General features: G+C 39.1%; 2 protein-coding genes across 2 annotated transcripts; one reads left to right on the top strand and one right to left on the bottom strand.

Moving 5' to 3' along the window:
- Nucleotides 1-94: 94 nt before the first annotated feature.
- Nucleotides 95-3,549, top strand: LOC136244301 (T-box transcription factor TBX10-like). The gene is made up of 9 exons (XM_066035854.1): nt 95-272; nt 409-486; nt 661-829; nt 915-1,010; nt 1,115-1,286; nt 1,960-2,115; nt 2,555-2,628; nt 2,689-2,909; nt 2,967-3,549. Exons 1-9 carry the CDS (start codon nt 245-247, stop codon nt 3,356-3,358), a joined length of 1,386 nt encoding a protein of 461 aa, XP_065891926.1. The 5' UTR covers nt 95-244; the 3' UTR covers nt 3,359-3,549.
- Nucleotides 3,385-27,315, bottom strand: LOC136244295 (Fanconi anemia group J protein homolog). The gene is made up of 34 exons (XM_066035846.1): nt 27,179-27,315; nt 27,002-27,132; nt 22,524-22,635; nt 21,840-21,884; nt 21,127-21,584; nt 20,414-20,556; nt 19,995-20,165; nt 19,300-19,389; nt 18,972-19,074; nt 18,494-18,616; nt 17,610-17,705; nt 17,153-17,288; nt 16,983-17,041; nt 15,158-15,310; nt 15,054-15,103; nt 14,688-14,813; nt 9,999-10,038; nt 9,901-9,940; nt 9,654-9,712; nt 8,815-8,952; nt 8,649-8,717; nt 8,344-8,394; nt 8,213-8,284; nt 7,530-7,602; nt 6,593-6,658; nt 6,339-6,451; nt 6,241-6,276; nt 6,067-6,194; nt 5,958-6,022; nt 5,716-5,893; nt 4,866-5,655; nt 4,039-4,306; nt 3,774-3,913; nt 3,385-3,706 (listed from the first exon to the last, which is right to left on the bottom strand). The coding sequence occupies exons 2-34, from the start codon at nt 27,125-27,127 to the stop codon at nt 3,659-3,661; spliced, it is 4,365 nt and encodes a 1,454-aa protein (XP_065891918.1). The 5' UTR covers nt 27,128-27,132; nt 27,179-27,315; the 3' UTR covers nt 3,385-3,658.
- Nucleotides 27,316-27,446: the final 131 nt, after the last annotated feature.

Below are 27,446 nucleotides of genomic sequence, written 5' to 3'. Positions count from 1 at the left end.
TACGTGAGCCACTTGAGGTCTAAACAAGTCAGCTTACCGCAATTAATTGTGACCGGTTCCGAGCTTTTATCTGCATTTAGTAGCGTACACAATTGCACGTGTATGGGTTCAATTATTTCTGTTTCTGACGCGTTACGTTAATTGAATTGCTTGAACGAGTATAAATGATAAAGGATTTGTTGGATGGTTTAAAAAACGATCTAGTTAACTAACATACTCGGAAGGCGACATTAGACTAGCACCAATGCCGATGGATACAGATCGAGAACAAGGTACGTGACGATCCCTTTAGTAATGAACCACAACACTGAAGATCTGTGTGTATAGCTAGTACGTATCTGTGCTGCAAAGCTGAGACACGTTTACACGCTGAAACGGTCAATGAACAGAATATGCCGTTTCCCTTAGGTGGTGCACCTTTAGACGAGCTATTAGATGAAGCAAGCACGTCTCCAGCAGGGAGTAACAACTCAGAGTGTTCTACAGGTGAGAATATACACACAGCTACGTTATCAGCCATGCAGCAATGGCGATATTTTAACAACTAGCTTTGCCCTATTAAAATTCCTTCAGTGAGATGGAAACGTTGCAAAGTAGTGTTTACATTGAACTGCATCATCGCACGCGATAATGTGATGTTATTGTATTGATATTGCTCAGGTGGACTTGCTGTTAACCCCAGCAGCAATGGTACAAGCTCTTGTAACGGTGACACCAAGCAGCGAGAGGTGACAGCATCAAATGGCTGTACTGTTACACTGCTACACAGAGACCTTTGGATGAAATTTCATAAGGCCACAACTGAGATGATTATAACTAAAGCTGGACGGTCAGTTGATAACATGCATTATAATGATGATGCAACTACACTTACTGTGAGGCATGTTTTAACATGAATAATCTTGTCTTTGCAGAAGAATGTTTCCAGTTATCCAAATCAGCATTTCTGGTTTGGACCCAGATGCCAAGTACATAGTTGTAATGGACATAGTTCCAGTTGATGATAACAGGTTAATAGCTAATACTTTTGTACAAGAATTTACTGTTGTATGGTTGTATCCATTTTTGTTATGTAATGTTACAGCACAAAGGTACATGTGTATGTCTCTGACAGGTATAAATTCCATGATTCAGAATGGATGGTCAGCGGGAAGGCAGAACCAGCCCAGCCGGGCAGACTGTATATCCACCCTGATTCTCCAGCCACTGGTGCACAGTGGATGAAGCAGATCATATCTTTCCAGAAGCTAAAGCTAACAAATAATAACCTAGATCAGCTTGGATATGTGAGTTGGGCTAGTGTGGCTGTATACATCTCGTATTCCGTTCCTAACATAACAATTTAATGGTGAATAATCCAAAACTTGTAATTGGCCATTAGGGCCATAAAGAGAGTTTACATCGTAGCTATGGCTACTGGGCACAATACATCAAGATGGTGTTTGTCTGACTTAGACAAATATTTAGTATAGTATGAGTGGTATGTATGTGAACAAATTCCAGTTTTCAAATGGAATTGTTACGTGACCCAACTGACTAACTGAACGACACAGTTCTGCAGATTAATAATGCCATTATTGACAACTCAATAATACCCAGAAAGACTGCTAAATATTTACTTTGTTGTGGTCATTTGGTTTTCTTGCAGAGACCTCAAAACTGTATGGCAATCAAATTACAATTTCTGTTTAAAATGGATGTGAATGCAGTTTTTACTAGTGACTATAGATAACAAACATTGCATAAGGAATGATTATATATAAGCAAATAAATCAGCTATCTTTTGAGTACTGTTAGCTTACATCTGCTGCCATCGGTAGTCACTTAATTTACAACTGTTAGCCTTTTGTTGGTCTCACCGATTTTAAATTGTTGTGTACATTTAAATTGTGTCCATCTTAATCAATTTTTAATTTTTTGTATGTGTGTATCTTTATAAATATAATTTTGTTATTGTAGTTGATACTGAACTCAATGCACAAGTATCAGCCGAGAGTTCACGTAGTTCAGACCAACGAGGCATCGGTGACATTCCAGCAAGGAGATAGCTCCTTTAGTACTCACATATTTGAGGAGACTCAGTTTATAGCAGTAACTGCCTACCAAAATCAACAGGTAAGCTTGAACCACTAACGCCACTTCATATTGCAGTATTCATGTGGATTCCTGGCAGCCTTGAGATAATGTCGGTGGGAAATTTGGTTTGTGGGGCAACCAACTATTCATTCTTTAACCACTTTCATTTAGGTGTTGGCTATGGCTTCTCTTTCCTTGGTTAGGTTATGGGAAATTCATAATGCTTAATCTTATTTCCCATACAAAATGAATTATTTTAAGGTTTAGCTAGCTAAGCAGTGTAGAGAGAAATTATGGTTTCTCTTATGTCTAAGATGTGGTAAGGTTAATCAGTTAACTCTGGTATGTGTAGGGGCTGGCCTTAACAAAACTATTTGGTCAGTGAATTTGCCTTGAGCAGTACCAGTTGTGATAGTTGGTCTATAGGTTATGTAGATTTAATTATTGTTATATAATCAATTTCAATTGGTTGGTCTAGATCACACAGTTGAAGATTGAGTTCAACCCATTTGCGAAGGGTTTTCGTGGAGCAGATGTTGTAGGATACAGAAAGTAAGTTAAAAAATTGCCTTATATATAACCACATAGTTACTTTGAATATCGTTACTGTAGGGATAGTACTAGTAGTGTAAAGTCTCGGTCTAGTTCAACCAGTTCCAGTCCACCTTACGAGCTGCCTAGTCCTTATACTTGTCTACCTCACAATGCATACAGTTACCTTCAAATGTCAACTGGAGATACATCAGGTATGACTGCAGTAGCCCAGCCAGCCATCCATGCAGCATATTACCCAACTCTGCTACACTCCACAGAAACTCAACATATTGATTCAAGTGAGTGATTTAAAACAAAATAAGCCATTTTTCAAACTTTCTTTTTTCTTTTTATAGATCAGTCGCATACAAATGGAGAAGTGATGACAAGCTATCCATCTAATGTTACTCAAGGAAACACGAATATTTGGCAGCAAGATCCATCCACCCAGTCACAGCTCTCTACCACTCCAATATTAGTTCACTATACAAAACCTGTAGGAACCACAGGCAGTAGTAGCAGTGAACCCTTACCACTGAGCCACTATGGACCACCAATGCATACAACAAACTCACAAACACAAGCAGTGCAGTCCAGTCCAGCAGCTGCCACAGTGCAGTACACACAGTATGGAGTAGTACACAGAACTCAATTGCCACATTTTGTAACTGTCTCCCCACATGTACAGAATTCTGCCATACCCAGTGAAGACTTTGTACCAGTTCAAGGCATCATTGAACATTGTTAATTTGAGTAAATATCATTACAGCTGTCCATTTCTCTGTTCCACTAATATTATAAGTTTTGCACTGAAATTCATTGTTGCTGAATTTTTAAATGATTGTTTTTAAAATTGTATCTTAATGTTCAATATTGTATGTATCCTCTCTATGTACAGTCGTATTGTGTTTCGCTATATTTATATTTTAAAAATCAAAATTGTGCCATGGAAATATTGAATGTATACAAAAACCGTGTTAGAAACAGGAGGTTACAATGGCATCAGGGTGAAGGGTGCTTGCTACAATGGAGTGACAGTTCGTGTTCATCAGTCTTTGTTCGTAACAATATTAACACCAGCAGACAACACAATGGTCTACAGCAGTGATTAGAAGGCATTATAATAATTGGACAGCAAAGGATTTAAAGAAGCTAGTTGTCACCTTGTCCACATATTTCTCCAGAGCTTCTTGTTTGTTTGCTGCAAGTAATTGTACAAAGCGGATAGTTTTGTTGTTACATGTACAACTGATGGGACGATAGACCAAGCCAGTACCACAGTCCCAGACGGAGTTACATAACCCTAGCAACAACAGAACACATGACTTCTTATCAAAGGTGCACACATATACTACAATATTATGGGAATAATTATTTAGCAGACAAATTAAATCACCAAAGAATGGGCTGTTAGCTAACAAGTGAAACCTTTTTCCTGCAACATCAAATGCGACAGTGTAGACACCTGGCTACTGGGGACAATGAAGGCTAGATGATTGCCCCTTCTTTGAGCAGCAACACCAGAATTATTCAGCCAATCAATTAACAGAGACTCGTTGCCATCGGTAACATGGTGCTGCAACTGTGGAATCAAGTTTGCACCACTGAATTCCTTTTCATTGGCAGCTCTGAGTTTTGCCATCTCAATACCACAACCAGAACAGTTGGCACTGTACTCTTTCATCATCACACTTTCCTAGCCACAGAATATATCATGTACACAATGGTTTATCAATTAAATTAACATGCATAGTTTACACAGCTCCATGGTAACGCAAATGGGTACCATAGATAATAGCTTAAAAAAATTTTTTTCTTTTACTTTAGATCATCACTTGGAAAATTATCTAGCTAGAACAGTAGTGAAAATGGAGAAAGGAATTTTAAGCATTTGATTCCGGGTCATTGATCAATTACCCAGTCAGGAATAAAGCCAGAAAAATATACAAACAGTCTTTGATATTGTAATAGATGCTAAGGACATGAAAACAGTGGAGCAACCCTTCAAAGCTAATTCTTCAAAGGCTCACTTGATAAACACGATTAACGTATAAGAAAACAGGATCAAAAGAAATGCTACAATCTCTTCCCAATGCCAGGTTTCAGTACTTGTACTGATTTTATCTCCCATAATGGATTTATTTTTCTTTCAACGAGGAATGTTGATTGGTAATAGCATATAAACAACTGATGAAGCCAGTGTTTAGCCAACCGTCAAAGCTTTCTAATGATTAATTCCTCTCTCTTATACACACCTGTTGTTTTCCATGCTGGCGTTTGGCAGTAAGCCTGACATTTGTCGACTGCTGCTTAGCCTTTCTTTTTCGTGACAGGCGACTTCTTACTGGCATAACCTCATCCACAGTAGTCACTGGATCAAGCTTGTTACTGCAGGGAGTCGAGTTAGATGGCAACACAATACTTCTAGGTGATGATGACTCAACAGTATCATGTTGCAATTCTTTTATGTCAGCCGTCAGATCTACAGTTTCAGCTGCGTGACAGGATGGAGTAACAATCAAACTGCTCAGTGGACCTTTTCCTTCACAGCTGCAGTCAGTAGTGTCATGATCATGTGTGTTGCTAGTCAGTGGCTGTTTACAAGGTGACCCAATTAGTGGAGGGGATCCTTCAAGGGATGGAGTACGAGATGATTCCTGTGGTGCTGCTAGCATAGGAGGACTAGCTGGAATGATCATAGTCAATTCATTATCTACTGGTGGGGACACAGTTGGTAGCTCAGTTACTGCTGCAACTGGTTCAACTGTGGGAGGGATAGCTGGTGTGCTGGTAGTAACTGGAGACTGATTGGTGTTGAATAGTCTCATACAAGCCATTTTCAGCTGTTCTTTCACCAATCCCGTCAGTTTTGGATCCAAGACTTGCAGAGTCTGTGGTGACAGCACAGGAGAAGCAATAGCTTCCATCCTGACTGGTGTAGTGCCAGGCATGCATGCTTTATCAGCTGCTGGTTGATGGCCAGGTGTGGGTGGACTTTGGAGAAGGTTAGCAGAAGCATCAGGTGCTGTCACACTGTTAGATGTACTACAAAAATGCAACAACTCAACAGACACAGGTACGTATATCACAATACTGTAGACATACTTGAAGTAGGGAGAACCCATAAAAGGAGTGGACTGTGGCCCCAGCTTGCTCTCAGAAAGAGTGGACTGTGGTGTGGACGGTGGGTCCAGTCTGCTATTAGCAAAGAACTTGAGTGACATTTGAGCTGCAGAAAAATCTGTGTGATGCTTGATCCCCTGTCGTACCCACTTGGATAACCCTAAAAACAAGCAATGAAATTTGATTTCAATGGCTATATAAAAACAGTTGGTTGAGAGGGTAACCTCTAGTGTATCTGTCTGATTTTGAAAATCTCTCATCCACTAGCACAAGTGCACCCCAATCCTTCCTATAATAGAGACAAATACATTGTTGGGGATCATGCTGTCTTACTTGTGACGGATACACCTGCCAAGTGCCTGGTTTAAGGCACGGTAGGCTTGAATCTCATACCACTCTCCACCATTCAACAAGCCCTTCCTTGCACAATTGTTATTATTATACTCTCTCTTCAACTCCACCTAAAATGGGTACACACACAAGTTATCATGCACAAAATGACAATACCTGTTTATCCTTCACATATGGATAAGGAATTCCAACCTTGAGAAGAATGTATCATGTAAATTACTACTTGAAGGAAGCAGGTAAGCCATTAAACTCACTGTGATTACAGCTCTGGCATTGTTGTCAATAAAGTCAAGCCCCTCGCTGACCTTGCCTCGGCATACAGCAAGAAACAGTGCCCCATCAATGCCATGCCTGCCGTCACCATTCCCTATAGAGCACATACAAGAAGCTTACATATAATATGTTATGATACAGAATACATCATACAGATAAGGTACTACAGTCAGAAAGTCTACATCAAGCAATAACACATGTAGCGATGCTATAAACACATGGATCCCTCCCATACCATTGGAATAACAGTGATGGCCTTGACTAACTGCTTCGTAGAATGTCATCATGGATCGCTCAAAATCTGCAACACAATAAGTCAAAAATGCACAACCCGTTAGTGTGATAAATGAGTGGCCTGTCCAAACAATCAACACACATTCTAGTAATACATGCTTCAACCAGCCACAACGCAATAAAACAATAATTGCAAACATCTGCGTCATGTATACACAAGTTAGGCTATGGAATATAATCAAGTCCAAATGGAATAAACTTTCTCCAGCCAATAAGCAGTAAGGTGTGTATGTATACAGCAACACAATTTAATAAAATAACAGATGACAGGTCAATTATGGCTCTGGCTAATTTTCTAGCTCTCAGCATATCCAACACAGAACATCTGCACGGAAACTCTCAGAGTACAATGGTCTAAACAACTTCCATAGTGGGCACAATCAATGTGTTGATGTGACCTCAACTTAATTACTGATGTTTTACAGATAATTATCAGTTTGTTATCTTTGTAAAGCATTCCCATCAGCACTTCAGCTGTGACACAAAGTGAAGCCAGCAAATGTAGGGGTTTGGATGGCACTGAAGTCCATATTGAACTAACATCCAATTTTCTTTTTTTTTTTCTTCAGAGCTGTTACATGTACTTGAATGGGTACCCATTCAATGGATATTTCATTACCAAACATCTGGTACTTGTCCACTTGAAGTTAACCCACTTAACATTTAAGACATGGTTTACTATTTGACAGGAAATAATTCTTTGCCCTGTGTATCAGGACATCACAGCTACACACTTCTCCAGTTTAGCACTAAACATATATCATTATAATTTTTATTATACAATTGTTACAAACAATATGGTACATTTATACATAACAACACAGCAGCAGCAGCAGCATCAGTTGTAATGGGATGTACAGTGTTCCTGCCTCTCTTACCTGCTTTGTCGCCAGCACGCGGCTCACACACGATGGCCTTTCGCTCTGATATCATATCCCATATTCCGACAGCCTTTAAAGAACAAAGCAAGAATTGCATGAAATTTTGGAACAAGATGACAGTGCTAGTAGCCTTCATAATGGTAAGATGTTATAAAATGGGTCAAAAAATAGTCATTCATCAGTAAATAAATTGTGCCCTTATAACACAGAAAGTCATTTACCATTGAATAGTTAAATTAGTTTTCAATGGCTTGTTAACACCAAAGTTGCTAAACTGATATTTGCAAAATAAAACAGAACATTTCAAAGGTTCAGACAATCAATTACAATTGCTAACAAAGTACAGACAAGGCAGGTGGAAGCAGAAGCATTGGGCAGGCTTAAGGGTGTGACCGTACTCAAACACTGAACAAAAAGTTGTCCTCAAGTTGAATTACCTCAGTCTCAACATATCCACACCAGCCCATAAATTTCCCCACTAAACATGGACCACCTTTCATAGCACAACCAGGAAGTTAGTTGGGTCAATTATCCACAATTAAGTGACAATTTAATGCCCTGTTTTGTCACATAATTGCAAGTGGGGACACAACTTCAACGTTGGTCACTTCCTTTGAGAGTGCTAATATTTATTATACTATTTCTGATTAGCTGGCATACTCTATAAAATTAAATTTCACCTTCCAGCGGTTGCTCAGTTTCTCTAGCATTTTGTATGACGTGAAAAAACACAGCACCCCATAAGGAATTGTCTGAAGGATCAACAGATACAATTAGAGTGTGAACTCTGTCATATTGTTAATTTAATCACCTTGCATATGTTAAGAATCAGATGGCCCAGTTCATCCTGAAACTCAAATGACTAAAAGAGAGACCAACATACACACATACTACACCCACTAGTATATAAGTACAATTATGTCAAAAGCTCTCCAAAAGCCTGGAGGGATATTAGCATACAAAAAGAGAACATGATTAGTCAAAATAGAGAAGCCATAATAACAACTAATATTACATCACTGATCATGATGAGCATGCGGTTGCTGAGGCAACCAAAATGACATGGGCAAATTCAATCATTGTTGAGCTTGTACAAGATAGAGTTACCCTACCTACCTCTGTATTTTGATAGCTGGCACACAGCTGTCTTCCATTTGGCCCAGCTGACAGCGTGCCTATCCAAACCTATGGATGATAATTATTACTATCTTATATCCCATACAATAATATTAGATTATTGTTATCAACAGTGATTGCATTAAGGTCCTAAGGTACCACTCACCTGGGAGCTATGTATTACATGATTTGCCTCCAGCTGGATAGGAAATTTGGTGCCAAGCTCTGACGAGAAGGACAGCATGGGTGACAAAGTACCAGAGGTCAGGATGACACAACGAGTGCTACTGAATCCCGAGAACGCCTGGGAACAACGATTAGCAAATCGTCAAACCATGTGTTACAATAATCTACTCAAACTACAACCCACTTAACAGACCAGTCCATAAACATAACCAGGGTATTGTCAAGGTAAGCTGATATCCTTCAACTTTAGGACTCTTGACAAGCTTGGGAAGGCAGCTGAAACAAAGTGGATGATTTCCTTTCCAGTTCACAGGTAAACAAAAGGTACAAGGAAATGTGGCATGCATAATTAATAGGAAGACTTGCTGATGGTAACTAGCTATTCACCATATGCTGTTTACAAAACAGTCACACTACTCTGATTATAGAACTTTAAACCATTCAAATTACAATAAAATAATATCACATAATTGTTACAAAAAATTACTATTATTAGCAAGTGATGATGGGCTATGGCCGGCCTAGCAATGACAAAAATGTGGTGGGCTATTCCGAAGACAATGTTGAAACAAAATATGATCCCAGTTCTCATGTGTACTCAGGACACAATGTATACAACACTATACAGATACTAAAACTATCAATGCACTGAATGGCCTGCTGCAGTGGCACATAAAAATGCAAGGAAATTGGATCCCTTATCATCAGTCCCACATGGTGTAGGGTTTCCTACTGGCCCAGATATGATGTGACATCTACTCCATGTATACAGTTTTGAGAATAATTGGTTGGTGCCCTGACAGGCTAAGTAAGGCTTACCACGGCTGGATTGAGGCACCAAAAGTTCAGGGAAATTGTCCACACTTTCTGAAGAGTTCCTGCATGTAGTAATGTTAGAGTATGTACTCTACACACAGACACATACACACACACACAAAGCAAAGCCTTTGGTTAGCATGGTCACGCCTACCCAGTGAACCAGCACTGGGACACCTGTGCATTACTCAGGTGCTAAAAGTCAGTGCAAGACAATATCAGTCTATAGATACTCCTTATAGCCACCCACCTCTTCTTCTTTGCCTCCTGTTCCAGCCACCATCCAGCTCCTACATAAAATGGTAGCAAGGTTACTCATCCACCATCAACACGAAATGCTACCATTACCGGTTCATACTTGAATGCCGTGGTCTTCATCAAAGCTACCCTGCAAAAAACAAACTGTGTGTATGCATGCATGAATATAGCCTGAATGGCATTACATCCAGCATCCAGTCTGAATGGCATTTTCTGTACCATTTGACAAATGACACACAAACAGACAGTAACAACCTTTGTAGATGTGTGTATTCGTGCTTGCTGTTATGGTAGGTCACAAACACACACAGACACAGATACACAAGAGTTCATGAACTTGTGTTCATGAACTCTTGGGCAATATCATAGTATACATTACATAAGGCCATAGATGAATCAGGTTATAGAAACTGAATATAGCCACTGTGGGATTGACCACTAACAATAGACCTAAAGTAATTGTGGTGACCACAAGAACATAGTAGCTCTATCAACATCATTGCTTCACTGTACACAGGAACAAATGGATACCACATCAAACGGCAAACCTCAAAGCCAAACCATTCCAGGGTTGAATGACTTTGTTGCAACGGAAACAATCGATGCAAATCACCAATTCCTGTAAATCCATCAAGATCAATCAAACAATCAAAACCAAATTGCTTATTATTAGCAGCTAGTGTGTTCAGGCCTTCTGTAATATCATATTGGTATGGATAGAATCTCAATACAGAAACTAGAGACAGTTATGGTGGTCAAAAGCCCATGAGACTTTGGTAGCAAACAACCAGTCAGTTTGATTACTAATTTGTACTTCTAATGACAAAAGCATGTATCTAGCCTCTGGCCCCTGGTCAACAAACACTAGAGATTTCCAACTTTGTAAATATGCGAGTTAATGAATACACTATGACTAGTGGTAGTATGCATATAGGATTACACATCGGTCATGCTGAAATCACATTTGGTAAAACACTGTAGCCACAACACCAACACTGATTATATAACTCTTACTAGAATACTGTGTGAATCACTTAATGGGAGAGTTGATGGTTGATCATTTGTCAACTAGCTAGGCATCTCTACATTGTTTGTTTACATCTCCACGCTCCATTTAGTAATAATTGGGGGACAATTATAGTCACTACTGCACTATATGCTACCAGTTAAGCAAGACAGACACACAGACAGATAAAACCATCTTTATATTGTTGACCAAAGGATAAGAATGTTAAACATTATAATTATTCTTGTAAGCTCATGTAGTAAACTGCTACAAGGCAAGAAGAGTGCTACTGGCATTATAATACTACAGGGAAGGCTCAGGTACAAGAAGCTGAACTGGGAGAGACAATTGTACCGAGAGAAATTGACTAGTAGCTCAATCAGCTGTTACTACTAGGTGAAGAATAAAGGCTGGAGTATGACAACAAGGTAGTATGTAGGCTACAACAGTTTAAACTGTACTACAAGGATTATTACAACTATTGATACTAGTGGCTTGTCAAAAAATACGTCAACAACATCTGCTCCTCAAAAAACAACAGGTTGGTACTCCATCACACTTCTCTCTGCTAGTCTTCATAGCTGCAACATTCTTGACATATGAGCACTATCAAGTTCATAATTTGAGGAAGTTTTCCCTGAGATACACATGGCCTCAGAGTTAGTTTAAATTCTATCATAGACACTTTCATGGCAAGTTCGGGTGCCAACGCCACGTGCAAGAGAGAGTTTCGCAGATATATGATATACATCTTAATGTAATATACTAACAATAATATTGTCACTGTTTACTACTTTGACTGACAGCTCACAGATGTGTTGATCCCATAACAGGCTGTATGGCCAACGTATGTAAAACAAATACAGCCAATCAGCATGAAGCCTTTGCTGACAGTAGCAGGTTTTGGTGTCTACTGTCAATGACAATACATTTTAGATAATGTAGAACAGCCAGCTGTGTAATTATGTAAAGTGTTTATCAATATCTAAACACTGTTGTGTGTCTTGACTGCCACCTTAGCATGTTCTATCCCATCATATGTGGCGGCAGAGGAAGCCTGTTATATACTAATGAATTATGTGTATTCAATAGGTACAGGAAATGATGGTAAACTAATCCACTAGTATGTACAAAGTATACAAGAAGGCAACATATAGGTGTGAAAGAATATAGGATATATGCCATATAGTTATGACCACACTAGAGATCTGTGCAACACTCAGTCATTTCAACTCTCTAGAGCCTTTTCTGCTGCACTGTCATACATGACATTCTGTGGTCAGATAGCATAAACGGATCTGAGGGAGGGCCAAAGGAGGCTGTGCCCCTCTTCCCCCCCTTGGATTTGTAGTACAATACTAACACCAAAATTATTAACAAGTACAGAAAGCCAATAAGCAAAGTGAAGAGTCATATATGCATTTGAAATGTTTAAACTGTACTGTGACTATGAGGAAACTTCAATTTTTGTGTCAAGATCAAGATACTCTAATAGAGTGGTCACTACTCTAATAGAACATTCAATTGGTAATCTTTTTACTTCAAATTAAAGCCTCACTAAAGCACTTACAACGTTCAATCTCATAAGCCTAGTCACACATGTTTTTCAAAGAATACACTTTGTTCAAGAAGAAATGGGACACAAAGTAAGTCCATATTTCAGCTGCATGATTGACTCCCTGTATTCACAGGCTTGAAGCCTTCTCACAGGTCCCTAGTGGGATAGCATTCACAGAATGATGCATTGTATGTACTGTGGTCAGAGTTGGGGGTAATGTGTTACAAATGTGTTGCATTATGTAATAATATTACTTTTACAGTAACGAGTAATATAACTTGTTAGTAATAAAATAGCCAGCAATATGTAACGGATATTACATCCAGAAATTGTAACGAATATAATGGGTTACTTCCTTTTAAGGCGCATTGTATCCAGGCACTTAATTGATTGTATTTTGGGTCCAGACAAGACTGGAGATAGCTAGCATTATAGGCATGGACAAAGAATGATAGTGTATGGGGGAGTGCCCTTGAGGCCAAGATACAACAACAAAGTATGCATTTGTGGCTGAACTACACCAGAGAAACATGTGTCTTGCGCATGTCACTTGTAGTTGTAGGCTGGTAGCTTGTGCTAAAGGTTGGACTTACTTTATAGTTTGTAACGAACAAATGTAATATGTAATATTATTACTAGTTACAGCCCTCATTCAGTAAGTAATATGTAACCAGTTACATTTTTAGAGTAACGACCCCAACTCTGACTGTGGTATGCCAAAAGGTACCCGTCAGGCTGAAGCAGTCAAACAGTGAAAAAATCATGCCTGTAGCCTTACCGTTATTTTGTCTGAAGGCATCAGTCAGTAAAGTCAGTCAGAAAATTCTGTTAATATATATATATATATATACTTTTAATTCTGCAGCAACTCTATTGGAACTGTTTTTGGCCAATCTGAAGACACTTTTGGGCTTTATTCAACCAATACTGCCAAGGGACCATGAACATTGGTTTCTGGTTAATAGTTTTTGCTAGCAAGTTTAAAGGAGAAGCATGGTGTACCATCTGACATAGGTGGATGTAGGAGACACGGTTAGGGAGCATGTGATGGGTGATGGCTTGCCTACATTTGTAATGGAAATTGCCTGTATTTTCCAGCATGGTAACTGGATTAATTGCAGAGGCACTCCTTGTAGTGTTTTTCATTTGTAACACTGTATAACAGGCTTAAAATGAATCATAATGGCTACTTCACTTCCAGTAATTGATAGTTGGGGTGAAACAAACAAGTAGAAAGAATAATCCAATTAAAGCTTTACAGTGACCAGCACTGAAGGTCTGACAGCAATTTGTGCTCTTCGAAATGTAGTGAAACAAGGGAGGTCACCTATACCTGAAGATATACTAGGTGGAACCCTAATTCAGCCATGTACAGTAGTGAGAGCACTATACAAGCACAGGTGTCCATAAAACCACAAGCACATATGTACAGAAAGCACAGTAGAAGTGTGAGTTCATTTCTCACACTTGATTTTTAAAAAAATGCAATAGCTAACACTTTGAGCAATACACTAATTTCTTACAAACCCACAGCCAACTATTAACATATACATCAGTGGTCACTGACCACCGAGGACCGGCAATGCAATATATCCATCAGATATCTGTGTCACTGCATGAATGCTATCATTAAATTCATGCATTTTTTTTGCAGGATGGAAATAAAGTTCTTTCAAAAGAAAGGTCTGTGCGTGTGTGTATCACTACCCACATACCACACACATGCAGTGCGTCAGTACTACTAACCATGTTGGCTTGAAGCAATCTGGACAATGACCCAGTTTAACTAAAACAGTGGTGTGCATGAAGAGCTTGATTTTGACACGGATAGTAAGCAGCATAGTTACAGCATGATGGTGTTTGTAAGTCCAAAGCTATAGCCCTGCGTAAAGAAATAGAAAGAGTAGCAACCATGTTATAATGATACAAGACAAATGGGCATGGCTACACATCATGTCTGCTGGCAACCAAAGCAACTCCACCATATACATCTACAGACAGCAGTACAAATACCTAATGGCTCCACATAAGTTTGAGTATGCACAACTCATTTCCATCAGTATAATCAAATGACCAAGATAATCCAGATGACTTGACCTGGCATTATAGCCCTCACACACACACACACACACATGCGCATGAACGCACACACATACACATGCACACACTATACACACTAAATACCACATTAATTAACTACATATATATTATATACCTGTAGTCCGACGTGTAGTTGAATAGGAAGTCCAAAACAATGAACAAGTTCTCAACTATTGCCAGTGTGGACATACTAATGGTTGGAATGAGACCTTCTTTATACTTCTTCCTTTCCTGCCGGCTCCTACACAGACAAGAGGACTAAATGAACTATTACATGTGTAAAGCTATCATATTGTACATGACAATTCCTGGTACAGACATTACACACTATGACAAAAGTGAAATGCCTGGAATTTAGAGAGTTAAAACACTTTTATGAAAGTGAAACACTGAGCTACCAATGCAAGTGAAACACTGAGCTACCAATGCAAGTGCAGCACATGGACAGTATGCTAGAACACCACAGTATATATAGTAGTACTTCATAAACATGGGATCTCTCACTGAAGTAACCAGCGTTTTCAGATGGACCTAGAGAAGGGTGAGGTAGTTATGAGCTGCTCTATCCAGCAGGCTCTTTGTCACCTTGTATACTTCAAACAGTGTTGGCTTGATGTCCATCTTGTGTTTCATCTCTTCCAGCATGTCAGTGCCATGCCACACTTTGCACGCCTGTTCATACATATGCTGCGGCAGATGCACCTCATTCTCCTTCATCCAGTCAATGTACTTGTTACACTGTAGACGTAGACAAGGCATTACATCATTACATAACAAGAACTAGTTATAACATACTATAGTAACCTACTCCCAAGAAGTACACTCACAATATGATGACTGTTATGGTACATTGATACACAGAAATGATTGGCAGCAGTAATTTCCACTATTATAAAGATGGCACAGACATATTAGCACTCTCTGAATACAAGCTACACTATTACACTCCATTTCAGTGACAACAAGGTGCCACTCTGGCTTAATAGCAGAAATCAGAACTGATTATAGTGAAAAGAGACAACCTACTTTAGCATTACATACAAATTCTTAAGTCCTTCAAGAGATGGTCTCCAGTAGTGTATGGAGTAAAGAGGAACACCAGACTGTGTTATAAGCTTACAGTTAAATAATTAGCTGAGGCTCATATATTTATTTAATTTCCTCTGGGTGGAGAAAAATAAATTGCTTCCATACAGAATGAATAATGTCAAACACCCAAGGACATCCGCCTTGAGAACAGTTATCACAATCACATTCAGGGTACCTAAGCCACAAACACTTAGTGGCCAGACACATAACATAGAAAGGCTTCCTGATCTAATGGATACCTGTCTCAATTACCATTAGCTCATCACCCCTGATCACATCACAGATTATAGAGTGTTCTATTAGAGTGACTGGGTGTAGCTGTAGTGGAATGTCTTGAAATGAAGGGAACTTATAAGGTCTACAGTTTCTGAATCATACATCTTCAAAGGACCTGCATTGACTGTTCAGCAAAGAACAAACTTTTCTGACCATACCACAATATTATACAGAACAGTATTTCTTGCTAGAGATGTGTTAGCTGGTCCACTTTGTTAAAAATTTGAGCACTGAACAATTTTAAAGCTTTACATGCCATTTGCGAGATGTTAAAGTTTAGAGTTGCTGTAGTATACAAGATTGTACAATTCATGATCGTCTCAACCATGTTGCACCAATGAATTGTCAATGCACATGATTTCAATACTCAATACTACTCCAGCAAGGTGTGAATACTATAGCCATCACATGGTTTATCAAGTGTGAGAGAAATAAAGGACAATGGTGCACTTCACTAAAGGTTGATACATTGTTGCAAAACAGTACAGTAAATGAGTAGATAAGTTCAACAAAAAGACCCTTGTCCTATACTATGTACAAGTTGAGCTGGATCCTAAAAAAAACAGCTAAAAAATGAAAGGAGATTATTTTTTCCTCAAGAGAATTAACATCTCAGCCAACCAGATGATTAAAGGTGACAGTAAAGATGTCAACCACAGACACGTGTGATTTTGGCTCCACTACAAGTTCAGAAAAGGGTTGTAATAGACACTACACTTTTATGGCTTTCCATAGGAAACTGTATGGTGAAAATTTAGATTGGCCATAAATATTGTGTCAGGCATTTGTTTTGAACCATTTTTAGTGGGTCAAGCAGTATCTACTACAAATGAGTCAATTTCAAGATCGTGTGTAATTGCATCCATGAGTTATTAAATGTTTTTGAGGATTCATACATACTATAGTAGGTGACACGTTTAAGTAATATTACATGTCTACAAAGATAAACATAACTTAATTCCTAAGCATAGCTAGAATCAATCGTGGAAATGCTGTTGTAAGATTGTATAGTCCATGTAACACACTAACACACACACATGCTTACCACCAACATTATTGCCTTGTAGCTCTCTACCAAGTCATAGTCCACCATGGATGATGACACTATAAGGGAGTAATATAGTATTCCATGTGTGTATACATTCGTGCGCACACCCTGCACACATACACATACACGCATGCACATGCGCACACAAACCACACACACACACTAACATATCTCCTGCACTTCGTCCACAACTTGCTGCAACTGCAACATGGTAACAGTGTAACTGGCTCCGTCTCTGGCAGTGTCCTCCACATTATGGCCCTCATCCAGTATCACTACCTGATTCTCTAAGTGTAGGTCCAACTGTGTGTGTGTGTGTGTACAGATGGTTATCATACCATGTACAATGTAAGGATAGTGTAACATATGGGATAGAATACATGATTATCAGACAGCAATAATAATGTAAAACAAGCAGACATGAGATTGCATAAAAACTAAAAACAATCTTGGGAAAATAGAATCAGCCTATAGAATCATGGTCACTAGGAATGTGTCTCTCTTTTTGAAATTTATTTATTGTGATACTATCATGAACAGTGCCTTACTAAACCTTTCAACATGGAAAATTTTACTATCCCCAGCCCTACACTTACATTACTGAAGGACAACACAACAACTCACATAAGCAGTGACCATTGGGTCCACAAGGTAGTTGTAGGGGCAGAACACTATCATAGCTTCATCCTTCAGTCCACGAGTTATGAAGTAAGGACATGCCTGAGGAGAATATACATCATGTTCTATATATATACTCAATGACACCTGTTACTACTAAGCGTAAGCCACGAGTCATCGTGACCTTTATATCTCAACATTGTCCTTATATCCAATTTCATATTCCTCCATTGTCAGTTTTATCACATGTGCTCAGGTATATCTCAAGTTGTTTATAGGTGTACAAAGGACAATGAAAGTCATCACTTTGCTAGTAATCTGCTTACAGGGCACATTTTGGGAAATGTCAGTTGGTATCCCCTAAGGGTGTTATAGACTGAGTAGCATGAGAAGTGCCACCCATTGACTATATGCTCTCCTCCCCCCCCCCCCCCCCACACACACACACAATGGGAATGCATTAGAGTGTTATTAACAGGTATGCTATGTAGTGTGTGTAGTGTGAATATTAGAACAATTCCTTGAGATTGTGGGATATCTTGTGATACATTAGGTTGCCACTATGCCCCTGCCCAGTAATCAAGAGTCAGAGCAAGCAATAGCCTCTTAGTATGTTCAGTTGAGCTGAGCCTCAGAAAATGGTATTTTTGCTGTAACTTCATCTTGTTAGTTGGTGACAGTGATGGTGTGAAAAGTAGATTGCTAGACTGTGGGTAAATCTACTCATCTTGCTCAAGGAAAAGCCAATAGCAATCACTGGGTACAGCTGGGAATTGTACATGGGATCTAGCCATTGGAATACTACTGATGTTGATGGACACACACATGCACACAAATGCACTTCCACATGTGTGTGCACACAGACAGACAGACAGACACCACACACTTACAAAGCGCTTCTTTCCCAGTTCTACTAAATCCTCAATGTCCCAAGCTGTGTCCAATCCACAAGCCTTAATGCTAGCTTGAGTGCTATACCGACTGACACTATGGTAGTAGGAACACTGGTGACCCTATAACAACATGTATAGTAGTAATACAGTAACAGTGAGACCTGCTTAAGATATCTAGCATAGTCCAGCTAACCAATTTGCACTTGTATTGAAAACAATGCTAACACTAAATCTCAAGCTGACCATGGATGATGCAACTAAAGGCATATTTCACACAAACAGGTACATGCCATTGAGTGTTAGCCTTATTAGGCACCTTGGCACCTGTAAACACCTCATACAGGCTCTGCCTTCTGTATTACACTATAACACTCAAGTAACAAAGTGGTGACGCCCACTCACAAATAGCAGGTGTATGCTCTATTAGAGTAGTTCAAATATCAGCTGAGATATCAACCAACCCCATTACACATACCCGAAGTGGATCAACCATCTTCTGACAGTCTTCATTCTTGTTCTTGCTCAATGAGACGTAAGGGTGTACACAGGTGTGCTCTCTGCTAGCCAGTATACTCATCCTAACAGTGATGGGCAATAAATAGATCATGAACATATCACATATACACCACACGATTATGGCAATGACAAAAGTGTTCAGATGAACTGTTGGATAATTGAAGCCTGTTCACAGAGCTCTTGTTCAATTACTCTAATAACTAGAGTATACAACTAAAAAGGGTCAGATCTAGTAGCTGTACACCATTGTATATATACTACATGAGTTTGTATTCAGATGAGCTTACGGTGTCTTAGCATAAGCAGTTTTCTTGAGCTCGTGGGTGATCTGTGCTATCTGTTTGTGTGTTCTGGTACCGAAGAAAATGACAGGAACCCTATAACCAAGAGCTCATAGTAAAGTAAGTGAACTCTAGCCTATACCAATCACAGCACACACACTGTAAGACACTATACAATATCTACATGCCAGTTAGAGGGCAACTATGTACCCATTCCCATGTGTACCTCAACAATGATAACAATAGACTTAGCATGCAAAGATAAAAGACATGATTGCTCCATCAGAGTACCCTGATCTATGAAGCGCTAATTTAATTGTATTGCATGCTGCATATTAACAAACAGTTTCTGATCAAACGCATAACAATTTTAAACACAGAACTAAAAGATATTTGCAGCTAGCATGTAAAATGTAAGAGTTCCAAGTCTGGTACATCTTTAAACAAATGCAAATCATATGTGGCTGCACATTTGCAGATAAAATTAGTATACTCATGCTTTTCTTGACAAGTACAAATCCTGATCACATACAATTATAGTACCTGTCAGTACAATATTAAAATAGAAGATAAACTTTTAACCCTTGTGTAATGTGTGTGTGTGTGTGTGTGTGTGTGTGTGTGTGTGTGTGTGTGTGTGTGTGTGTGTGTGTGTGTGTGTGTGTGTGTGTGTATGTGTGTGTGTGTGTGTTATAACATACTTCTTCTCTGCAGCCAGCAGCAGCTTCTCTTGCTTAGCTTGCAAGGCACCACATGTACACTGAGTACAAGCTGTATCCACCTTCACCTTCGTTGTTGTTGTTGTCCTACAGGTGCTGCTGTTGATGTCAAGTAAGACATTCATGGGACCAGGAGAGTGTACTGTGCTGTCCCTAGAAAGAGCAATTTGCTATACATGCAACCAGAGTGTGTATGTTATGTTGTGTACACACAGGAGTGTATGCTATTCCACTGGAGACATGTACTAACTATTGTTGTTACAAAATCAGTGATGGGTAGATACTTACACAACACATGGCCACTTAAAATTCCTAACAAACACAAGTATATAAAAAGAAGTTTTGCACAATAAAGTATATTGTACAAAATATAGTGAAATGTGTTATGTGTGACAACATACTGTCCTCCTTGATTGACCAGTGTCATCTTCCACAAGGGGCGACCACTAGAGTCAGTCTCCTGCTGCGTTGTACAAGCTGATTGATCATGAGTCTTATCCTCAACACTGTCATCATCATCATAAACTATAGCTTTCTTCTTTCTCTAACAGGATTTATCACATATAATTATTACATAATGCCCACTCTTTTGGAGTGCTTATACCAAAAGTTCATATGAACTTTTGCTTATATTAATCAAGTGACTGCTCTATTAGAGTGTTTTACTAATCAGTGATTGATACAAGTTTTAGTGACTCCCCTATTAGAGAGTCTTACAGTCACTAACTTGTGACTGCTCTATTAGAGTGTTTTACAAGTCAATGACTTATCTCTTTAGAGTTGTTCTTACCAATCAGTGACTGCTACTAGTTGGTGTCTCTGTTTTAACAAGTCAGGGACTGCTTTATTAGAGAAGTGAGTATGATAGTATTTTGTAACTTTTTACTCACACAGTACACTCACACAGTACACTCACACAGTACACTCACACAGTACACACACACACACACACACACACACACACACACACACACACACACACACACACACACACACACACACACACACACACACACACACACACACACACACACACACACACACACACACACACACACACACACACACACACACACACACACACACACACACACATCTAATGAAGTTAACTTACACCAGTAGAGCGGAGTTTCTTCTTAGGTTTCTCAAAATCATCATCCTCATCATTTTTGATGACACTTGTGGAAGCAGCAATAGACTGCTGTTGTTGTTGCTCTGATTCACCCTCACACTTCACAGCTGGTTTCTCCTCAGAGACAGCAGCTTTACAGCAGTGGTCAGTGGTAACATGTTCACAACACTCCACAATACTGCCACCTTGATCAGGAGGGACTGACAACTCCTTCTGGTTACTAGGAGTACCCTCTGAGGTCACTACACTGTTACTAGGTGTGGTTAGGATGTTGCTAGGAGCAGTTACAGTGCTACTGCAAGGTGTAGCCAACATGTTGATACTAAGGCTGCTGCTGTAACCACTGTCAACAGTAAGGGGGACACTTGGGGTGTTTGTCATGTTCAGGTGACACTGACATTGACACAGCTTTGGATTACTCTGCTGAGAAGCTGCTAATTCTACACACAATAGAACAGTGATAGTTCACAATACCTTTACAATTGTGGATGGAAAACAATGACACAAAACTAGTTGACATAAATTATTATAACTAGCTGTTTGTGGTAACTGGTAAGTTCACTGGTTGTCAGAATTAAACTATTTTGCCTCTTATCATGGATAAGAATTTCAAATACAGTGAATTACACCACAGCAATTGTAACATTGTATACACACACAGCTAGTGTGTAACAAGTAGCACTTCCCATACACACCTTGGAACTCTGCAAAGGCTTTAGATTTTTCAGCAAAGATCTTTTCTGCAAATAAAAAACAACAACAACGTACACCTTGATGATTAGTTGGTATTAAACCTAGTGTTAGCCCCCTTAGTGAGAAAAACAACACATCATTTACTTTGTATCACCATGTAGGTGTTATGATACACACAATTCTCAAGTGGCCAATGCTTGCGAAGTGGTAAAGAAGACTGTAAGATCCCTGTTTGAGCAGGCTGCTCCCACTGCTGTCTCCTGCTCATACAGGATTTTTTTTTTAAAATTCTAGAGCCTCCCCGGACTGGGATCTATCGGTTCGTCTAAACTGAACTTTACTGCAAGCTATAATTATATTGTAATATATTAGTGTAAGTCTTGCCCGGGCTCCTGTACTGTCCACCCCAGTGCATGGTACCCCTGAGTCTAGACCCCTGTAATTATGTTGTATATTGTTAACAAAATAAGACATCTCTCTCTCTCTCATGTACATGACTGCTCTTAAGAAACTGCAAGACAATCACTTCGAGCAGAAGCTAAATAATGTTAAGGTGAATATATAAACAATCAAGGGAATAGTAAATGTATGCAAAATTCACAGATGAAACTGTCCAATATAACACACAACACTACAAGCTGGTATAGCAGTACTATACACACTACATGATGATGGTTACCACATACCATGCATCTGCTTCTGCCAGGCAAGGGAGGCACACAATAAGGCAAGACTCTTCCCACTACCAGTAGGGCTCTCCAGCAGAGCATTCTCCTTGTTCTCCAGTGCCCTCACAATCTATGGAGTGATAACATGTCAAGTGTATGCAGGCTATTGCACATATTCCAGCACCTATCAAACAGTATGGTAGTACCAATTAAGTAGGGATTGGCCTGAAAATTTCGCATGCCCCCAAAATTCCACCTTTGAAAATCATCCTAAAGACATCTTACGCAACGAAAATCACCTTTACGGAATAGTACTAGTTAAAAATTTTGGAATTTTCACTAGAGTAGAGATCATAGCACATTGATAAAAAGTACTGAAACAGCTGGAGTAGTGTACGATATTAAATCACAGTAAAACAATAAGAAGTGTTATATCCCTACTGTGCTCACAGTAGGGATATAACACTTCTTATTGTTTTACTGTGATTTAATATCGTACACTACTCCAGCTTGTTTCAGTACTTTTTATCGATTGCTATGGTCCCTACTCTAGTTGAAAATTCCAATTTTTTGTGTGTGTATTTGTTTGTACTATGACTGGTGAACCCACGCATACCGCATCTGAAATGGTGCTGTGTGCCCCAGCTATATCAATATCGTTTGAAAAGTAAAGTATTCATTACGCTTCGTTGTCAGCTATGTTCAACCTGTTACACAGCAGTACAAATCAAAAACTGTTTGAAAAGCACCTCTGCAATCAAAATAGCCACTATGAAAAATACGGACAATTTCTGTTAGGAAGGGAAGCCATCACATACTACCGCCAAATCGACACATTTCGCTGTCAGCAAAGATGAATGGGACACAAAGGAGGACACTGGTAAGTCCATGAAGAAATTGCACATACTGCGGTATGCCAAAAGGCACCTCTCAGGTTGAAGTGACGTCGAACAAGAATTTTAGTCTCACTGCCTGACTGACTGCAAGGCTAGAGCCTAAATGAAGCAGCGCATGGCCACCATTTTACGCCACAATAACAAGCTCACCAGTGAAATGTGCCTTTTGGGGTACTGACGAATGTAGGCCCTCTGCACCTTGTCTTTTCTTTTATCTTCAATTAGGCTGCTTGTCTTCTTCATCCAATGAAACCATATCAAGGCATTAATTTTCTGTATCAACACTTTCCTTCAGCAGCATACTTAGATGCCACAGAATTATTGCAGAGCTGGATTTCAGAAGCACTTCATCCTGGCGCTACTACTAGGCAGATGCTAGCAGCATCGTGGGGCGAGCCTGAAGGGAATGAGTGTTTTATATTAGTATAGGTCATAATTGAATGTTGGTCTTATTATCTAGCCATTCATGCTAATGGAAGATATGCACATTATATAAAAGTATGGGGTTGAAATGTGGTTTGAGCACCAGTAGGAAAAAGGACAGGAAAAGCACAGGTAATGTACCGTTCACATTGGAATTCATTTAAGGGATTTTCTCCTCTGGCTGGTCATGTTACTGTAGTTGATTGCAATGAATGTCTGATATTTTGCACCTCGGTCATGGTCTGAGGAATCGTTGGAACAAAAATTCTACATACGTATATCTGGGTTGTTGTGATCTTCTGTTATGTTTGTAGGTGAATCAGGTTGCTTTACATGTGTAGGTCAGATGGCATGGATACTGTAGGTACATTTGTAAGATGATCATTTTCAGGTAAAGCTGATATATTATCATGATTGATTGTAATATTACTGAAGTATACATTATTTGCTATCAACCACTGCAAGGCAGTCAGTATCTTTGATCGTCGCACACATATAACTGGTGAAATTAACATTTTTTCTACTTTTGACAATCCCTACAAAAGGAAGTGTTAAATGGTTATTAGACATCATGTGTATGAGGAACATAACTTATAATAAGTTCTGGACCAGGATCCATATTATTAGCAGCAGAAAATAGCTTTGGGACATGGCTATCATTGTGACAACGCCTACAGGGGTACTTATGTCAATTATTGAAATGCTTGGGAATTTTTCAAGACATATTGAACAGTGTCAATTCAGCATGAAATTCTGTAATATTGGCAATGACTGCAGGGTCACTAATGTCAACTGGCACATGACGTTGGACATGTTGTGATTGGTCCATATTCACATCAGTATTTGCTACTACACCAACATTTGAAGCACTATCAATATAAACACATCATGAAAATGAGTCACAATAGTTGTTAGTATGATATGCACATATAAACCATCTGCAAGAATGTGGTAGTGAATTTATACCATAATCAGTTCTATTTTTTTATCAGTTGTATAGGATTCAGTTTAATATTTTATGAACAGCAATTACTAATCTATTATACTCAAATATTTTGTGAGTCTTACAAATTTATATATAACAAACGTACTAATTCTGCCTTCTCTGCTGTATGATTGTGTCCCTTTACTCTTGTGTAAATTGAGCACGTCTTCTCTGATATTCTCTGTCTCTCCTTCGTCTTTCTTCTGCTACCTGTGAAGTTTCTCGATCTCTTCCTACTGCTCTCTTCTCTAAGACGCTCTTCCCTGTCCATCATGGACAACCAAGTTTATTTCATGGACGACAACACGTGCCGCGACGTGGTAGACGAGATGAGCAGTGCTGTAATCTACGCCGCTTATTTTTCCGTGACATGGTCGATGACACGAGCATATATGGAAGTGCCGTAGTCTACGCCGTTTATTTTTCCGTGACATGATCGATGACACGAGCATATATGGAAGTGCTGTAATCTACGCCGTTTATTTTCCGTTACATGGTCGATGACACGAGCATATATGGAAGTGCTGTAATCTTCGCCGTTTACTGTACCGTGACATGGAGTATAGTGGGCATTAATTCGGTAAGTTTTCCGATTTATTTTGTAATTGTTTGCGCATGGTTGATGACACGAATTTACGTGGGCGACTCGCTAGTGTGGGGCTCGCTCAGGCTCGCCCCAATAAGAGGTATATATACAAGCTAGATATCTGCAACTTTGCAATTGGGATCCTTTTCACAATTAGTATGGCTGCGCCATGCAAAAGGGCGGTCACCACCAGACTAGTTTGCGATAGGTTTGCGACCACACCCATCAAATAAGGTCATAGCGATAGAGTACAGAGACCACACCTCTTCACGATCTAGCTCTTTACTTTACAGAAAACAAGATCTTATTGGTGTAGCTAGCTGCACACCCCTTGTCTGACTTGATATTCTAATACAACAGTCATGCATGTATGATGATATTCTAATAGAACAATCACAAGTGTAGCTGTGTTACAACAAAAACTAAACAAACTAGTATTTTTTTAAAAATGTCAATTAAAAAATGAAGTAGTAATGAAACAAGAGATGAATGATGGTATTACAGTGGGAAAGTCCCTACTTTGGCACATTAGCTATAACAATTATTTTATTCTGTGCCAAAGTTGGGACTCTCCACTGAGCTATGCTGTAATACTATCATTCATCTATTGTTTCACTACTTTTTATCGCATAGATCCCTACTTCATTTTTTAAATTAACAATTTTAAAAAAATACTATGCTATATTAAGAGAAGCAAAATAATCAGATGTGTACAATAACTATACTTTAAACTACATCCTAGTCACTAGTTAATGATCAAATTTGTGTTCTAATAGAAACCTTCATAGATGAATATGATTTAAACCTACCAGTTGACTTATTATAAAAAGGGACCAACAACTGTTTAACATAGTCAGGGAAGTCAGTTAGTTCAAGAAATTCACTTAACTAACACATGCACCAAATGTCTCACAGTAATTTATCCAACATTTCAAACATAAACAAACCGGTTTACAAAACTCAGTGCAGCATACAGGGCCATACACAGGAATTATGAAATGGGTTTCCACTACAACTATAAGTAATTAGAGTGGTTAACTTTGCCTGACTGCTTTATTAGAGTGTCTCGATCTTTTACCGAAATAATTCTTCAGAATAACACACTAAATTAATTTGCTCAAACCCATTGGCATATTGTTTTTATAATGAATCCTATTTTGAAAACCTGAAGGCTTACTTTCTTAATCCTTCAAGTATTATGTAAAATCTTTTCCTGAAACCCCTGGAGTGCCTCTGGAATATCTCTGTATAAGTGCATATATAGTAGCGACAGAACAGCATGAAAATATAACCAAGAGTTTATAACATAAGTAAGGTCCTTACTTGTATTATGAACTCTTGAAAACCCATAAGCTTACAGAACACTACACTATATAAAATGAAAACCCAATACCTTCCAAGTTTTAGTCTTGATTGTTCAGTAGCCAGCATATTTTTGTACCATTGGCTAGCAGGATAGTATAGCTATTTGAATATGAATATATACACCTGTACTCAAAATCCAAGCTGGCATTGTGGCATATGTCGCACGTTGCTATCCCAGTAGTGTACAAGTACATACACGCACACACGTGGTATTAAATGGAGTTGTTAATTAATCCTTCACCTTAGCCATCATAGCCATCTGTGACGGGTAAGGCTTGCATGGGAACGATACTGGAACACCGCCTATCGTGTACTGGTACTGTTCCCTAGGCTGCTCTGCTTTTGTCTCGGATTTCGACGGCTCCATTTGACCTGGTAGGACGGGTAAATACAGTACCTCGGCAAACAAACTTCTTACTGCTGTTAGCCTTGGACGAGGCCTTGAAACATCTCCAAAGTAAAGTATCTCGTGCCAAGTATATACGCGCCTTTTATTTTGGTCTCTTGCTCAGCCGGGCTCGCGCTAATGAGATTACCGTATTATACAGTGCAAGCATATGGTGCAAGTAATATAATAGACCTCTATCGAGACCTCTATACAAGAAAAACTTCTTACAGTAGATCTACTCGTACAGGGATATTCGCCGTTTTCGCGGTTTTGGAGTTAGACTACCAGCGGAAATTTA

Source organism: Dysidea avara, chromosome 14 (genome assembly GCF_963678975.1).
Source record: "Dysidea avara chromosome 14, odDysAvar1.4, whole genome shotgun sequence".
Taxonomy (NCBI): domain Eukaryota; kingdom Metazoa; phylum Porifera; class Demospongiae; order Dictyoceratida; family Dysideidae; genus Dysidea; species Dysidea avara.
The sequence above is the reverse complement of the archived record's forward strand: the minus strand, read 5'-3'. Positions and strand labels throughout refer to the sequence as shown.

What these genes read in the sequence shown, in the direction of transcription:
- LOC136244301 (XM_066035854.1), top strand. Translation starts at nt 245, where the DNA reads ATGCCGATGGATACAGATCGAGAACAAG. An exon ending in ACCTAGATCAGCTTGGATAT is followed by an intron (nt 1,287 to 1,959) that starts GTGAGTTGGGCT and finishes TTGTTATTGTAG; the next exon opens with TTGATACTGAACTCAATGCA. An exon ending in GATGTTGTAGGATACAGAAA is followed by an intron (nt 2,629 to 2,688) that starts GTAAGTTAAAAA and finishes TCGTTACTGTAG; the next exon opens with GGATAGTACTAGTAGTGTAA.
- LOC136244295 (XM_066035846.1), bottom strand. Translation starts at nt 27,127, where the DNA reads ATGGAGCCGTCGAAATCCGAGACAAAAGCAGAGCAGCCTAGGGAACAG. An exon ending in AGAAACTCCGCTCTACTGGT is followed by an intron (nt 20,557 to 21,126) that starts GTAAGTTAACTT and finishes AAATCCTGTTAG; the next exon opens with AGAAAGAAGAAAGCTATAGT. An exon ending in CTGGTCAATCAAGGAGGACA is followed by an intron (nt 20,166 to 20,413) that starts GTATGTTGTCAC and finishes TGCTCTTTCTAG; the next exon opens with GGACAGCACAGTACACTCTC.